This window comes from Typopeltis vanoorti, chromosome 26, assembly GCF_054136105.1.
Source record: "Typopeltis vanoorti isolate ZY-2024b chromosome 26, IOZ_Tvanoo_1.0, whole genome shotgun sequence".
Taxonomy (NCBI): Eukaryota; Metazoa; Arthropoda; class Arachnida; order Uropygi; family Thelyphonidae; genus Typopeltis; species Typopeltis vanoorti.
The window spans coordinates 13,263,868-13,281,067 of NC_143574.1; the positions used below are offsets into that span (position 1 = coordinate 13,263,868).

The 17,200-nt window shown below is 34.0% G+C and overlaps 1 protein-coding gene across 2 annotated transcripts in view; it reads right to left on the reverse strand.

Moving 5' to 3' along the window:
- Positions 1-1,634: 1,634 nt before the first annotated feature.
- LOC150092339 (lipid droplet-regulating VLDL assembly factor AUP1-like) overlaps positions 1,635-17,200 on the reverse strand; it is a 168,862-nt gene continuing 153,296 nt past the window's right edge. For both annotated transcript variants that reach the window (XM_090415036.1, XM_090415037.1), the window contains one exon: positions 1,635-2,849. In XM_090415036.1, the coding sequence (XP_090271162.1) occupies positions 2,706-2,849 (144 nt within the window). In that variant the 3' untranslated portion in view covers positions 1,635-2,705. The remainder of the gene's footprint in view (positions 2,850-17,200) is intronic.

Consider the following 17,200-nt stretch of genomic DNA (forward strand, 5'->3'; position numbering starts at 1 on the left):
TGTTCTTACCAAAGTCATCCCATGACTTTTGTTTAGCTAGTTTTACACAGTGCTTCGCTTCCTTACATTTTCCCCTGTACTTTCTAAGAGCACAAGCTGACTTACTTGCCACAAATTTTCAATCTGCTTTTTTCTTTTCCTTAACTGCCTCTAACTTTCCAGGTCCACAATGAAGTTCTGATTTTTCTGTCCTTACAAAACCTTGCCACATGCCTCTCTGACTGAATCAATCAATGTTTTCTTCAGGGTTTGCCATTGAATCTCCCAGGTTTGGTCCTTTTTTCAAACTCTTTCATTTTTTTTCTTCAATGATATTTGTGTATTTGAGTCTGCAGTTCACCTTTGAAAGCTGCTCAACCTTGATTCATTTTAAAACTTTCTTACACAATTTTCTTTTCAATATGAAATTCAATTTTATCCTGCTCAAAACTAAATAGTGATCACTTCCTATTTCAAATCCTCTGTATATCCTGAACCAGTGGGAAAACATTGCTTTCAACTATAAACAGTCAGCGAGACTTTTCTTATTTCTTGCATTTTTATGGTGCACATTTTTATGGTGGAACATGTTCTGAAAGAAATCCAGCAGGTACTTACCAAAAGCTTTGTGCTTTTCTCCAAATTTTTCCCAAAACATTTCCTACTCTGCTGTTCAGATCTTCAACGAGGATCAACCTTTTATTTTTTCCTTTTTCATTGAGCCAGTGCCTTCTCTAATGACTCAAAAATTTCTCCATTTCTTCCTTGGTAGAACCTTCCATGGGACCAAAAGCACAAATAAGTGCCATTGTCCAGTTTCCCATTCTCATATTTGCCTACATCATTTTAATTGATATTGCCTGGTATTCAAGAAAATTATCCTCATATTTAGTGTTGAATACTTGGCTACTCCCTCTTTTTCCTGATTGTTATTGCCAGAATATAACATTTTGTATTTGTTGCTTAGAAAGATCTCACCTGGTTTTGTCTTCTTTGTTTCAGTCATACCTGTTATGTTGATCTGGTACTTATCCAGTTCTATTAGTTTCATTTCTTTTCCATTGATGTTTCTTATGTTGATAATACCAATCTTGAACTCTGTTCATGTTGAGTTGGACATGTTCTGGAATTTGTTTCAGTAGCTGACTTTTCACTGTTAGCCCTGGTTCTCTGGCAAAAACAACAGGAGCCTTGTTTAAACAGGCGATGTCTCATCTGGCAAAAAATTCTGTCATGTTGTATCCTCATTTTACATTGAAGTTTAAGCCAATAAGAATACAATTTGGTCAGCTAAATCCTAAATTGTCAGCCCATCCTCATTAATTCAGTATCTGGATAGATACTTAACATAGGATTCACCAAGAGAAGGTGAGAATTGACATTAAGTCAGAAGCCGCAGCTGGTTCTCAGCATTCCGTAAAAGACCACATGGAGGTCTCCTCCCAGTTATACAGCTTTGATCCTTAGGCACCCAACACTCATATTGTTTGTTTGTAAATAAAATTTTTCATAAGTATTATACTGAACTGGTTATATATATGTGCACTATATGCTTTTATTAGGATGCAGAACAAGAAATCAAATAAAAAAATAATTTCTACATCTTTTTTAGAGAAGTGGAACAAAATGTGTTTAATCAAAAATAACAGAGTCCATTAACAATGTCAAAAACTATTTTATTTAAAGTAAAGCAATGAAGTTTTTAAATTTACATTTTGAAACATGTCTCAAGAAATGAGATTAGTATAAAAAAGTATACAGCTTATTAGAATTAATTTCTTTCTAGTTATAAATATTTGATAGTCTGTTTTTAAAAATATATCCAAAGACCACATAAAATCAAATATTTCATACATAATTTTCAGTCCTGATGCATCATTTGCTAAAGAAGTTCTAATAATGAGTTTATTTAATCAATTTAAAAATAAACAAAGCTGGTAACTGGCATGTGAGAAATAATTTCAAAAGTGAATTTCCTTTTCAAACCACAACTGTAAATAACTGAACATAAAGGTACGGCTTTATGCAATACATATTTTTATTACAAATAATGATCTGTAGGGTGAAAAAGAAAAGTACAACTGAAAACATACTCACATGTTTAAATATATAAGATAGTAAGAAACCTACACTTAGTGTTATGAATCTGTCAAGATTTTAACAGTTAATGAAAGACATAATTCAAAAAAAAAAAAAAAATTATAACCATCTGCACTGCAGACAATATTCACTATCTGGAAGGTCTATTATGTAAAAGATCTTAACAATAAAATCTTTGAAGGAATTTGCATAACAGATGGAAATAATATCCATCTGTTAATAGCCATTACAACATTATCAGTTAATTCCAATACATAAAAATTTCAAAATAAAAGCAATGTAATTACATTTTGATCAATGAGATGAACAGTAAATTTTCCCATTACAAAACTGAGTTCTGATGCAAGCAAAATTATAGACAAATGACAATCTGAAACATTTCATAGAAAAGTATCCTTTAGGAAGAATGTATGGGTGTTGTGTTTGTGTAAAATATCATACATCAACATTCCTCCTTCTAATGCCTTCTAAAAAGTTTGCATGGTAAGCTGATCCTATTTTCAAAGTTTGTCAACTTTTGTTTCATAAAAATATATTGCTTTGATAAATAAAGGAATTTGTGTTATGTCCTTCACCACCTGGTCCCTTGGGAGAAACTTTTTTTTAAAGATTTTTTTTTTTTTTTGTTATTCAATCATGTTACCATGCTTTTGCATATAACGTTTTCTTGCATTTTCAATAAGTTGGGCTTTCCTTTCCTGATAAGATAACATTCTTTCCTTTGGAGTTTTCCCAAATGATTTTGCAGCAGTTTTCAGAGGTTGAAATTCCTACAGAAAACAAGGTTTTTAATTATAACAAACTAATCAGAGTGAAATAAAATAAAAAAATAAAATATATCATTAAAAATTAATGAATTGACAATTCAGAATTAACAGATGGGAGAGATAGAATCTCATTTCAAGTTTTTTTGTATGACAGTCACCTATAGCATATCTGTTCTGAACATTGTCTTTTTTATGCTGCTTCAGACCTCCTCCACCAATAATCAAGGTGGTGTAGAAGGTACTAAACCAGTGAGATTTGAACCTACAACCTATCAGTTGCAAAGCAGAGGTTTTATTAACTCAGTCAGCCAAGATCAGTTAAAGCTAGACAGTGGTGCTGGATAAGATCTCAACTTCATTTCTCAGTTATTATATTAAATATAATAAGACTAGGCACAGCTTAACAGTTAAGTTTCAAGAATGACTGGACTGACTGTTCTCCTCCACAGGAAAAAATTCACTTTGCATAATGCATTTTACTATTTCTGACCAGTCTGCATAACTTGGCACTTCTTCAGAGCAGATAGGATAGGGGTACAAAATTTAATTGGATAGATGAATGCGTGATATTTCAATGAAAATTTTTCTAAATACACAATAGTATATTAAGGAATATAGTAGAACCAAAATAAGAAGATATAAAATTGTAATATTTTCCATCTCCAGCAACTCTGTTTAATAGACATTTTGAGAAACCGCTTTCTTGATTTTTGCATTCTTACTGATATAAATCAATGAGAATGCAAAAACAGAGTGAAATGTTGAATTCAAGCTTGATCAGTTGAACATTTTAATTATAAAAATTTAGACTCAGATAAATAATGAATTGAATACCAAATAGTCAGAAATGGTAGAGAATTAACGAATACACACACTATTACAATCAGTATTAAGTGAAAGAAGGATTTTGCACAAATGAAGGTGATCTTTGTCCCATTACAAGGCTTTCTTAAACACAACATTCTCCTTCTCCTATCTGGTAACTTCATATTTTCCAAGAATTGCAGGCAGTGTACTGAGCTGACTGTGTGTGAAAACAGATCTTAGTAAGTAAATTTCCAATGTCTGCCATCAGATTTGAAGTGGTAGTGGAAATGTTGAAAGAAAAGAAACATCACTGACAAGAGTAGATCTAGTTTTTTTATTTTTTTTTAAAGTATACTTAGTTGCATTCATAAGTCACTTAAATTCTTTCACATGTTGCAAACAGGCATTCATAAATATCTTCTTCCCTTCTATATCAAATGTTAACCATTCCCACCCTTTCTACTGTTAGGACTTTTTTTTTTATTTTTAAATACCACCCACAAAAAAAGTTGTAGAACCTAAAGTGCATTGGTGGGCTAAGGATAATAATCTAGAAAAAATTTGCCATTCTACAGAACAGAATTTTTTCCCCAACCACTTCAGGCCTCCAATGAGCAGGTGTTGGTCTTATACTCGATGAAATGAAATCCAATTACCACCCAAAGATATTTAAAAACATTGGCACCCATGGTGAGATTTAAACTCACAGTCTGTCAGTTAGAGAACATGTGTTATCTGTACAGTTAACTAGGCTGGTGAATACTGATATGATTTTTATTATCCAAAATTGGCTCTTATAAGAAAAAATCTCTTAATGAACCAAGCATCCCACTGCTTTATCCAGAGCTTTAGATAAAACAGTCAGATTAGATGGGATATTAGCACAGGTATGGAAGAAATGTGAAGGAGAATTAGCAAATTTCCTGACTGGTTGTACAACTCAAGTCTCAGCAAGATTCCTAGGAAGGAGCTTAACATAATTCCATTATATAAGAGTAGAGCTAAGACAAAAGAAACCAATTATAGACCAATCAGTATCTCCAGAGCAGCTAATTAGAATCTGCATCCAGAAGTGAGTTAATGATCTCTTAAGAAGACTGAATGACATCTCTAGAAGACAGCATAACCTTCTTCAAGGTAAATCTTGGTTGAGCAGTTTGCTCACATTTTATAAGAGTGACTACAGAGCTGGGTAAACAAAATGAACATGCCATAATACTTTTGGATTTTGTCATGGCATCTGACAGTATTTCACAGTAGAAGGTTGTTATATAAATTCAAAGGGATGGGTACACAAAGTAAACTTGTGATGTGGATAAGAGAGTGAGCTACTAACTGACAGGTAACAGAGTTATTTACAGAGGCTGAGTAAGAGGATGATCAGATGAGTGCACCAGGGTTTGTACTTGTGCTAGTGTATATTAATGATATTGGGTAATGGCCTATAGCACAAGTTCTTAAACCTTTTATCTGCAGCCTCTGCAAAAAATGCACACATACAATTTAATATTATAATAATTAAATGTTTGTAGTTTAAAAATTTTACATATGCAGATAAAAATAAGAAAATTAGAAAAATAATAAAACCAATGGAAGCCATTAGTTTATCTTAATTACACAAATGATCGAATTTGTGTTTGCGTAATCATGCTCGAATATGTTTATTTCTAATAAACTAAACAAATATAGAATGACAGGCTGTAGTGTATGATAATTTCAGTATTTCTATAGTAAACAGTTAAATTACTCACTCTACCAACGTTTGCTGCCATCTCCAGTTTAAGAACCACTGGCATAAGGATAATATTAAGTTATCAACTGATGGCAAAAAGTTAGGAAGGATAAGAGACATTTCCTATACAGAATTCTTGCAGGCTGATCTGAACAAATAAGTTCTATGATCAAAGGATAATGTCAGTTCAATGCTGCTAAATGATACGTTGTGGACCTCAGTCCAAAATGTTAAATTTAGCATTACCCTTTAGGCTAGAGGTTCTTAAACTTGAGTTTGCAGCAAACATTGATAAAGTGGGTAAATTAAATACTTATTATGGAAATATTGAAATTATTATATGCTACAACCTTTCATTCTATATTTGTTTGTTTATTGCAGAAATAAACATAATCAAGCATGATATTACAAACACAATTTCAATAATCATTTGTGTTATTAACTAAGATAAATGAATTGCTTCCATTGGTTTTATTATTTTTTTAATTTACTTATTTTTTATCTGCATATGTAACATTTTTAAACTATAAACATTTAATTATATAATATTAAGTTGTATGTGAGCATTTCTGCATGGCTTGCAGATTTATAAAAAAGGTTTAAGAACTTGTGCTATCAGCCATCTCCAGTATCATTAACATACACCTCCGAATCAAAAAATTAGAATAATCAAAGAAAATGTGTTGAATGATTTGCAATTCTAATTCATTGCATAGAAAATAATTATTACCACATATGAATTAGTATCATGTAAATCTATGTACTTTGTAGATTACATAGCCATGTAAACACATACAAAGATAATATAAATTATAAGAAAACTATTATTTGAAAACATTCACAAAATTAGAATAATTTTGAACGTGGTTCAAAATATTACAATAATGTGAAAATAAATGCACAAAAATTACAGTCAAAGGGAAACATGATAATTAGTACTTTGTTGCATCCCCCTTAGCTTTTTTGACTGTCCATAAAGAGTTGGGCATATTATTTACTAGTGGTTCACAGTCTTTATCAAAACATGCTCATATGGTCTGCAGACTAGAAATCATTTTTGTCTCTTGGGGCAACTTTTTGAAGACCTTTTTTTATAATTACTCACAAATTCTCAATGGAGTTTAAATCTGGTGAGTTTGCCAGCCAAGGAATTACATTGATTTGTCTTTCTTTGAGCCATCTAGTAGTGGTCTTGGAAGTGTAACAAGAAGCTGAATCTTTCTGAAAAAAGGAATCACGGTCACATAAATCTTCCAATGCTAGTAACAAAGTTCTCAAGAATTTCTTGGTATACATTGGAATTGACTCTTTTGCATACAATACACAGCTTACCTGGACCCTCTGTGGTCATACAAGCCCAAACCATGACAGAGGTTGCAAATTTCACCAAACGTTTCATGCATTTTTTATCAAATGCTTCATAGTTAAGAGGCCAAACACATATCCCTCGATGACCATGGGATACACAAAGCATACTTTCATCGCTAAAAAGTATCTTTTTCCAGTTCTCTTGACCCTACAACAGTCTTTGCTTACACCATTGCACATAGCTGTCTTTTGCTTGGAAGTCATAAGTGGCTTCGTCTTAGGCACACGTGATTTAAAACCAAATTTATAAAGTCTCAACATTGCAGATTTAGACACATTCTCCTGTGAAAATACCTTACATTTTGGAAGCAGTTTTTCTTCATGATATTCTTCAATCTCTTCTCATCTCTTGATGCAGTTATTACCTTTCAACCGCTATTGCAGCGATTATTTTGAAAACTCCGAATATTAGAATACTGTTGTAAAATCTCTCACAATAAGTAACTTATCATGTTCAGTTGTATTTTGTAATAACTTAATCATAGGCCTTTGTTATAATAATGACAGCGTTCATACGACGTCATTATGAACGCTGTCAACCCATGTCCATATATGAAAATTTCAAAAAATGTGCGAAGTATGACATCATCATGTTCAGATGTCAATACATGACCATACATGGAAGTTTCGAGAGATGGCACATATGTACAATGATAGTCTGGGCCTTTGTAAGCCAAATCGTCAAGGATTTTGTCTTGAGTTTCTCAATCTTCTCTTGCCTGGGTCTACTGCCATGTGAGGTACATTGTTGGTAATCGGAAGAGAAGCATCGTAGGTCTGAGGTTTCTCAATCTTCTATTACCTGGATCCACTGCATGAAAAGGATTTTATTGATCGTCAGAACGTCTTGTTAGTAAAGAGCTGCAAATAACTGCCATGCATGTTAAGGATCCTAAAGGGCATAGAATAATCGATGACTCGAACAAGATGAAATTTGGCAGGCTTATATATGTGATATTTCCGCAAGAATGTACATCAAGTGTGTTTGTTTATGGGTATAATAAGATTATGTAAGTTAATATTGAAAGAAGCTTACTCAAGGTGTGTCTTAATCTAAACTACATATGAGTGATTATTGCAAAAGTAGGAAGAGTACTGAAATGGATGATGTAATTTAATATTGAATTAAGCTTGCCTAAGGTATGCCTTATTTCCAGTTTGTATATGTATGACTAGTAGGATATTCTAGATTGTGATTTAACTTTAAGGGAAGAAACATAGAACTAAGTCCGAATCAGGACAAATTCAAATTAACAAAGAATTGTAATGCAATTGTGTGTGTGATAATGTGGATCAGACTGTGTAAATAGTTTCTTTTATATTTAATTAAGTGGTTTGTGAACAACAGATTGGACTGATTCTGTCAATGCACCGTCTCAAAAATTTCAAACCTGCATAAGATTTAAGTTTAAGTGATCAATATTCAAGCCACAGCTAACTAAAAGGTAAAGACTAACATAAGCAGGGAATACAAACAATATCTGCTTTGTTTAAGTTGAAAATCTTATAGCCTCGCACTCAAATACATGGTCCAACTGGCACATTGCATTTAATAAAATCTTGCAAATTCAAATTGCCGGATAATGGAGTCTTGCTGCCATGCCGACAATATCGCAATAAAAATGTTATAAAGATGCTAATTACTCTAAAAACACGAAAATCTACACTAATACTCTATAATATTATATGAGTTAAATTACATGACCACTCACAATATAACCTCAAGCCCTATCTTCCATAATAATGAAAAACATTCCCTTCCCACAGACACTATGCTGCATGCATTCAAGCCAAACAGAGTCATTGTAGCAATGAACAGTATCTAACTACGTCCTCTTTCAAATTTTCAGTTTGTAAGTACACAATTTATGTAAAGTAACTTTCTAATGATTCCAGGTTATACATATAATTTGAAATCAGTTCAAATTGCATGCAAGATTTTAGATAACATTAAGACAATTCACAATTCTAATTTTACTAATAAAATTCTACCGAAAAAGTTGTAACTAATGTGCCATATATACTTAGTGAAAATGCAACAGCCTGATGGAAACAGCATACTTATGGTAAAGCTAGTTCCTGTGCGTGGTTTACACATGTACAGACACTACGAAACATATTATTGGTAATTTGCTACAAATGGCTTACTGACGGGTACCAGAGTTATGGAGGTGCTGGGTAGGAGGATGATTAGTTCAGTGCACCAGGGTTTTGTATTTGTGCTAATGTTTGGCTTATGCATTTCCAAATTAAAAAATTAGAATGATCAAAGAAAATGTGTTGAATGATTTGCAATTCTAATTATAGAAAATAATTATTAACAAATAAGAATTAGCATCATCTAAATCTGCTTACTTTGTAGATTATATAACCATGTAAACTCATAAATAGATAACATAAATTATAAGAAAACTGTTATTTGAAAGCATTCACAAAATTGGAATATTTTTCTCTCAAGGGTTTTGAGGAGAGCATAAAAATAGCATATATTTCAGTTAATAATTTGCTAAACATGGGTCGAACGAGTGATATATCAGAAACTAAAAAGTTTCGTTTGGTGTCTTCATAAAGAAGATCAAACTCAACAGTTTATAGGTAAGGAATTCAAATGCTCCTAAGCAAGCAAGCATGAGTAGAGTACTGAGGCAGTGTTATTTTCCTTTTTCTATTCTTTCTGTTATGGTATTTCTCAACCCTGCTTCATCTTTTTGTTCTTTACTTAAATTCTGTGAACTGTCGTGAATAATCGACTGCCTTAACTATCAACTGCTGCCAGTTATTTATTTCTACCATATCTTATGTTCTCACACTCAATAGTCTAACAAATTTATTTGTTTATTGACTGTGCCAGTTAGACCATGTATTTGAGTGCGAGACGATATCTTACTACTATACCCTCTGTCCAAAAAGAAACCGAACTTTTTGAATATAGAAGAAACTAGTGGTGCCACCTGTTGTATCTTTTTTGTTGTCAAAAGTGGCAACCTTCATTAGTGTTGTGTCAACTGTTTATGACATTTGTTTCATTAGAAGCCGAGTTATAGTGCCAAGAGTGACAGTGTGTTTTGACGAATGGTTGGTCGTCACGATATTCATGCCGTACTCGACGAATTCTCGCTATCAATCGCTTCAAAACTTCGAAATAAAACTTGCCATTGACTGTTTGGCAAGGCGGAATGAATTCTTTGTAGAAAATGCCCTTGGAATCGTAGAAACAAATCAGCATTGTCTTTACTTTTGACTTCTCCAAGTGACTATTTTTCGGATGCCCCTCTTTTGGTGGTTTCCACTCAGCACTTTGTTTCGGGCTCATACTCAAAATACCACATTTCGATACCAGTAACGATTCATTTCAAGGAAGTTTGAGTCCTTATGAGCGGTTTTAACGAGGTCCTTGCAGTGCTCAATTCGATACATGGCCGTGAGTCAACTTGTGGGGAATAAATCGCGAATTCAATTTACGAAGGCCCAAATTCTCGGTCAAAATGTTGCGCACAGTTGATTTTGGAATCCCAAATTCATTTTCAATCAGTCTCACGGACGATTTCGGGTTTTCTTTGAAGAAATCATGCACTTTTTGGATGTTAACTTCACTGTCCAGTTTTTGGACAGCTCGGCTTTTCGCCATCCTTAAGCGTCTTACGACCACTTTGAAATCGCTTAAACCACTCGTAAACTTGAGTACAGGATAAGCATTCATCAACGTATGCTTTTTGAAGCATTTGATGCATTTCGGTAAAACGTTTACCAAGTTTAACACAAAAGTCAATCGCAGCTCTCTGTTTGAAACTCATTTTCCGAACCGTTTGTCAAAACACACTGTCATTCTTGGCACTTATAACTCGGCTTCTAATGAAACAAATGACACAACGCTAATGAAGGTTGCCACTTTCAACAGCAAAAAGATACAACAGGTGACACGACTAGTTTCTTCTAAGTTCGGTTTCTTTTTTGGACAGAGGGTGTATATCTTATGTTCTCACACTCTATAGTCTAACAAATTTATTTGTTTATCGACTGTGCCAGTTAGGCCATGTATTTTCATGTTATGACAAATAGTTGCAAAGTCATGGGAATATAATAAAGATCTGTATTTAAGTTTTTTAGATCTGGAAAAAGCATACGACAAGGTGCCAAGAGAGAAGCTATTCAAAACGCTGCAGTTGTATGGTGTCAGTGGGGCATTATATCAAGCAATACTTAGTCTTTATTGGAGTTGAAAGCCAGCAGTTAGAAATGAAGTATAGGAAGATGGTTTAATGTTAAATCTAAATTTAACATTAAAGTTTAATAATGAAAATAGGCAGAATCATCGAAAATATCAACTGCATTGTGAATGGAGAACCTATAGAAAAAGTAAAACATTTCAGTTGCTTAGGCATGATTTTTAGTGAAGATGGTAAACTAAATATGGAAATAGACAACAGAATCAACAAAGTTGGTAGGGTAGGAAGTCAACTGAATAAATTTATGTGGAATAAGAAAGAAATTAGTCAAAACACTAACTTAGCTGTATACAAGACAGTGTTCAAACCAATTTTAACTTCATACCATATCTTGGGATCTAAGAGCTGGGTGAGAAGTAAAACACTTGACCAAAGACTGGAGACCACAGATATGAGAGTCCTGAGAAAGATTAGGGGTGAATAGATGGCATCAATGGCAATATCATTAAAAATGAGAATATTAGGAAAGAACTTGACATTGTTAGCATCCAGCAATGTGTTAGCTGAGTTAATCTCAGATGGTATGGTCACTTAAACAGAATGGGAGAGGAAAGATTAGCAAAAGAAGTGTTCTCTGCTAGGAAGAAAAAAACCCAGAGGAAGACCAAGATATAGGTGGATTGATATGGTAAAAAGTACCTTAGAACAGGGTTGCTGGATTGGCCATTTCATGGCCAAATTTCGAAAATTTGGCACTTTTTTGAACTCTGGGCCATGAAAAAATCAGTTTGGCCATTTATTCAAATATGGCTGATGATGATGATGATGCATTATTTACTTAATTTAATATTGTTGTCGCATTGTAAGGCTAGCTGTTGGTACCCCTTTAAGCGGAGTTTGGTTGGCGGTGATGTGCTTGATGCAAATTGACTGTTACTGAAAATGTTTGTTCGATGACGTCATAATGAGCCTTTGGTAGCTGGCTTATAGTTTGTTACTATGACTCCCTCAATAACACCAAGCATGCTTGAGCTTCATTCTGAACTTGTATAAAACAAGTGCACAAAGCTCCCGCTCGCTACTGTTGCTATAAACTTGGTCCAGTTCTGTTGATAAATACCATCAAACACAATGCAGCTTCGTTTTGTACTCGTATAAAACATGTACGCAACAACCATACCAGCTTGGGTCCATGTCTGTTTTGATCGTCTCTAGTTAGTTACGGTGTAGACTTTGTTTTGCAAGTGTTGTTCCGTTGCATGATATCAGACATTTGGTGCTCTTTGGTGATGGTTCTATCTCATAAGCTTTCATACTGGAATATTTTGCATCAACTTTACCAGTTGTGACAATATGCAAGTAATATGTTCAATTTTGTAAGAATGGTAATTAAGTGATTTTAGTATAATTAATGAATAATTTTTTAATATCGTTTATAAACTCTATCTTTATCTTGCTTATATTTTTGTTATTTTCCCTTTACCAGATTGGTGTTTGCTGTGCCAGATTAGTATTTGTACTACAAATTTTGCAGTACTATTATCTATAATTTGTTTTTTGTTTCTTCATTTTCTCAATTGAGATATTTTGTTTTTTTCAAGTCCTTTAAAATGCCTAAGTACAAAAGTGATAATAGAGGTGGAAGAAAATATAAAAAAGAGTGGGAAGTAAAATATTTGTGGCTGAAATCTTCTGATGATGGACAACATGCATATTGCACGTACTGCAAAACTAACATGCTGCCAAAACTTTATAACATATCTGTTCAAGAAAAATCAAAGGAACACCAATATAAATCTTCCAGTACATCACAAACAACTCTGGATAAAGTTATCAAATCGTCCATGAATGACCAGGAAAAACAAGCAGAAATAGAACTTAACCTTGCAATAGCATGTCATTCTTCAATTCGTGCTGTAGATCATATAGGTTAAGTAGTTAAGAAACATTGCCAAAATAGTGTTCTTGGTGGCATTAAACTGCACAGAACCAAATGTATTGCAATTATAGAAAATGTAATTGCTGCTTCATTGAAAGAGCAACTGAAGCATGATTTAGAAGGTAAAAAGTATGTATTACTAGTAGATGAATCTACAGATATTGCAATATAAAAGCATTTGTGCATAGTTCTTTGCAATGAAACAAATAAAATTCACTCAGCTTTCTTGGATCTTATACCTGTTGTAGAGACAACAGCGGAAGTTTTATTTAATAAAATTTCAGAAGTGTTAGCTTCATATAATCAAACTCTTAAGAACTGTATTGGGTTTGCTAGTGATGCTGCTATGGTTGGAAGTAACAATTCCCTGTGGACTAGGATTAGAAATGAAAATCCGAATTGTATTCAAATGAAGTGCATTTGCCACTCTCTGGCAATTTGTATACAGCATGCATTTTCAAAGCTGTCATCCAATGTTGAATTCATTTTGACTGAAATTCCTTCGTGGTTTTCAAATAGCAATATGAGAAGAGAAGATTTTAAGGCTCTTTTTAAAGTGATGAATTCAGCAGTTGAAGATGACCAGGAACGAGATGCGCCCCTTCCATTTATGAAATTGTCCAAGACAAGGTGGTTAGTGAGAGGTAAAGTCTTCAATAATATACTGCTAAATTGGGAAGAATTAATTGCCTACTTCACCTGCTGTGAACAATCTGGAGGTCAGGATACAAGGTATAAGGCATGGTTGATAAAAGAGATGTTACAAGATAAGATGAATTATTTTTACTTTCTATTTGCTACTCCCATTGTTAAAGAGTTCGAAAGGCTTAATGTTTTGTTCCAGCAAACCTATGCTTATCCTTACGATCTTGCCAAAGAACTGCGCACACACAGAGATAGTCTTTATCAAAGACTGTACAACGAAGATGAAACATGCAAAATAGTAGAAAATGTAGACTTTGGAATTAAATTTGATCAAGAAATTAGGACGTACTTGATCAGCTTTAGCACTTCTCCTAATATGGAACAAGAAAATAATAAAATAAAGTCTGTGAAATTTAGGTGCCAAGCCATGCTTCAAGAATCGTTGAATCAAGTGAACAAGCGGCTCCCTGAGTCAGCTATTATATTTAAAGGTCTGTCACTTTTAAATCCTACTGTTATAATAAGCCAAACAGAAAAGGGAAAATTTTCTGATTGGTTTATTAGGTGGAAAATTTTCCCATTTTCCACCTAATAAACGATGTTGATGTAGTCGAAGACCAATACAGAAAAACTAGCCTTGTTGCGTGGAATGAAGAAGAAAACTTCAAACAAGATGGAATCCCTAAGGAAGCTTTAGAATTTTGGCAAGCAGTATCCAAACACAATAATTTTAAAGAACTGTCGAATTATGCCCTAACATGCCTTATTGTGCCAGCAAGTAACGCAATAGTTGAACGAATTTTTTATTATGTAACATCTATCAAAACTAAACCCAGAAACAGAATGCAAATTAAACTGCTGGATTCAATTGTAAGAATCCGTCCATTCTTAAATGATAATAATATGCGCAGCCAAAACTTTAACTGTACTCCCGAAATGCTACAAATGCACAACAACAAAACCCTTTACGACTCGACTGCAGAAAAAGAAGAACAAGATATTCAATATCTTGAGGAAGTGCTGTCAAATTAACAGCTGAGTTTCACTGTAAGTATTTTAAGTTTAATTAAAAGTATTTTTGATGATATGTAATCGAATATATAGGCATAATTTATGCACACTTAATTGTTGGTATGTTAATTCACACGATTCAATCATTTTATATCTTTGGCCATATTTCTGGCCTAATACTTTTCCAAAGTGGCCATTTTTGGCCATAAGATGTTGTGTTCATCTGGCAACCCTGCCTTAGAAGATAGAAATATAAGATCTGATAATGTTCGAGTCTTGACAGGTAACAGATTGATTTGGAGGTAAATTGAAGAAATCTTTTAAGTTTTTTGAAGTAATGATTTTTCATATCGTACTATCATATCCTGTACACCCTTTGTGGGTATACATGTCAGGAATATGATGATGATGCTAATAGATAATTACTTAAGGCAGCATGTGATGGGTGGGAGGGTATTGGACCTGGTCATAGTATTAAAAGAGCTATCCATAACTAAGGTGGCAACATTGCCTCCAGGTGAAAGTGGCTATGTGGTCTTGACTTGGGAGATTGTAAAACATGAGGAATATTCTATCAAGAACAGGTATTTTTAGAACTACAAGGCAGGTGATTATGACATGCTTAGGAAAAAGCTTAAATCTGACCATGGCATAAAACACTGCAAGGTAAGGGTAATCTAGAGGAAGCAGCATTAAATTGTATACCTAGGATAAGGAGGGTTAATCGGATCAGAGTTAGATGGATAAGTAATATCATTAAGCACAAGCTGCAGAATAAGAAATTGCTGTGGAGGGTATATAAAGAGAAAGGAAAACAAAATCAGATTATAAGAAGAATCTAGCCAAGCAAGAAAAAGGAAATCCCAAAGAGTTCTTTCGATATGTGGCAAGTAAAAGGAAGAATGACTGGAAGATTAACTTTAATGAGTGACGATGGTCATCAGGATACAGAAGCGGATAAAATAGTTGAGTTACTGAGTGATCACTTTGCAAGGGTATATCATCCCAGTGAGTTTATTGCTTTAACCTATGTGACAGACACTAATGTGGTAACAGAGGTGGATGAATTGGAGGTTCTTAGGATATTACAGAATCTAAATGTAAATACAGCTGTGAGATTAGATGGGATATCAGCTAGGGTTTTGCAAGAATGTGCAAGGGTACTTGCAATGCAACTAGGGTTGTTAATTTTAGTCTCAGCTCTGGTAGAGTTCCAAGTGAGTGAAAAGAGGGCAAAATAATTTCTTTGCATAAGGGAGGTTCTAAGACTGCAGTAGAAAATTACAGACTGACCAATCAGTATCTCAGGTGTGGTGATAAAAGTATTAGAAAAATTAGTAAAAAAAGAGAATTCAAGCATAGTAGATAAAAATATAATACTGTATGAGGGTCAACATAGCTTTGTGAAGGTGTCGGTCATACCTTAGTAATTTACTAACTTTTTTATAATATAGCAACAGCTGAGTTGGATAAAGGAAATGGCTACACGATGATTTTGCAAAGGCATTTGACAGAATACCACGTGGAACTCTGTTACACAAATTAAAACAAATTGAAAACGGATATGACTCTGGTTAAGTGGATAAGAGGGCGGCTGCTGGACAGATATCAAAAAGTGGTATACGGAGAGGCAGAATAGAGGCTAAAACAAACGACTAGTGGTGTGTTGCAAGGTTCGGTGCTGGGATCACTACTGTTTAATTTGTACATAAATGATATAGGAAATATTTATTTATTTATTTATTTTATTTATTTTTTATGTTGGGCCCATATACGAGAGGTTGGCTGGTCAACCTATAGTACGTTAGTACCGTATATGGGTAGTGGGTTGGGAAAGGAGAAACTTGTTTATATTTGATTTAAAAGCCTGTATGTTGTATTCCTTGGGAAATACGTCAGGGGGAAGACTATTCCACAGTACTGCAGTAGCAAGGATGAAGGAGGAGGAAAAGAAACTTGTTTTGTGGGTTTCAAGGTGTACTGCGAAAGGATGTTGGACGGCAGCTGTACGTGTTTCACTGGGCTTAGTACAGAGTGGGGGGGGGGTTGCTGATGATGCAAAATTAATTAGAGTAATAGTTAATCAAGGCGATGTAGAGAACTTGCATGACGATTTAAATAGGCTGTCAGCATATGCAAAAGTTAATTGGTGTCAGTCTAAAGTCGAGAAATGTAAAGTAATGCATTTTGGGATAAACAGTTTACAAGTTGTGTATATCACATTGACAGCACTGTACTCCAGGAAATAGATGAAGCTAGAGATTTAAAGTATAGAGGACATATTGCTAAGGTAGTCCATAAGATTAATTGGCTATTGAAGAACACATTAACAAGTAGAGATAAGGAAATTGTTATTCCTTTTTATAAGGCCTTGATGCACCACATCTGGATTTCTGTGGTAAGTCTGGTCCCCTGGGTTTCTTGGGGATGAGGAAGTGGTGGAGGGAATTCAGAGGTGAGTGGCTTGTGGAATATTTTCTACAAGGAGAGATTGAAAGTGTATGTATTGCAGAAGTTGGTTGATAGGCGAAAAAGAGTCGGGATATGATAGAAACATTTAAAGTTGCTTAAAGGGTTTTATAGGATAGATGGAGGGGAAACATTTTAGCACTTGGCTAAAGGGATCAGAACAAGGGGATCATCCCTGGAAGCTGAATAAAGGTGTGGTATAGTTTAGAGATATCAA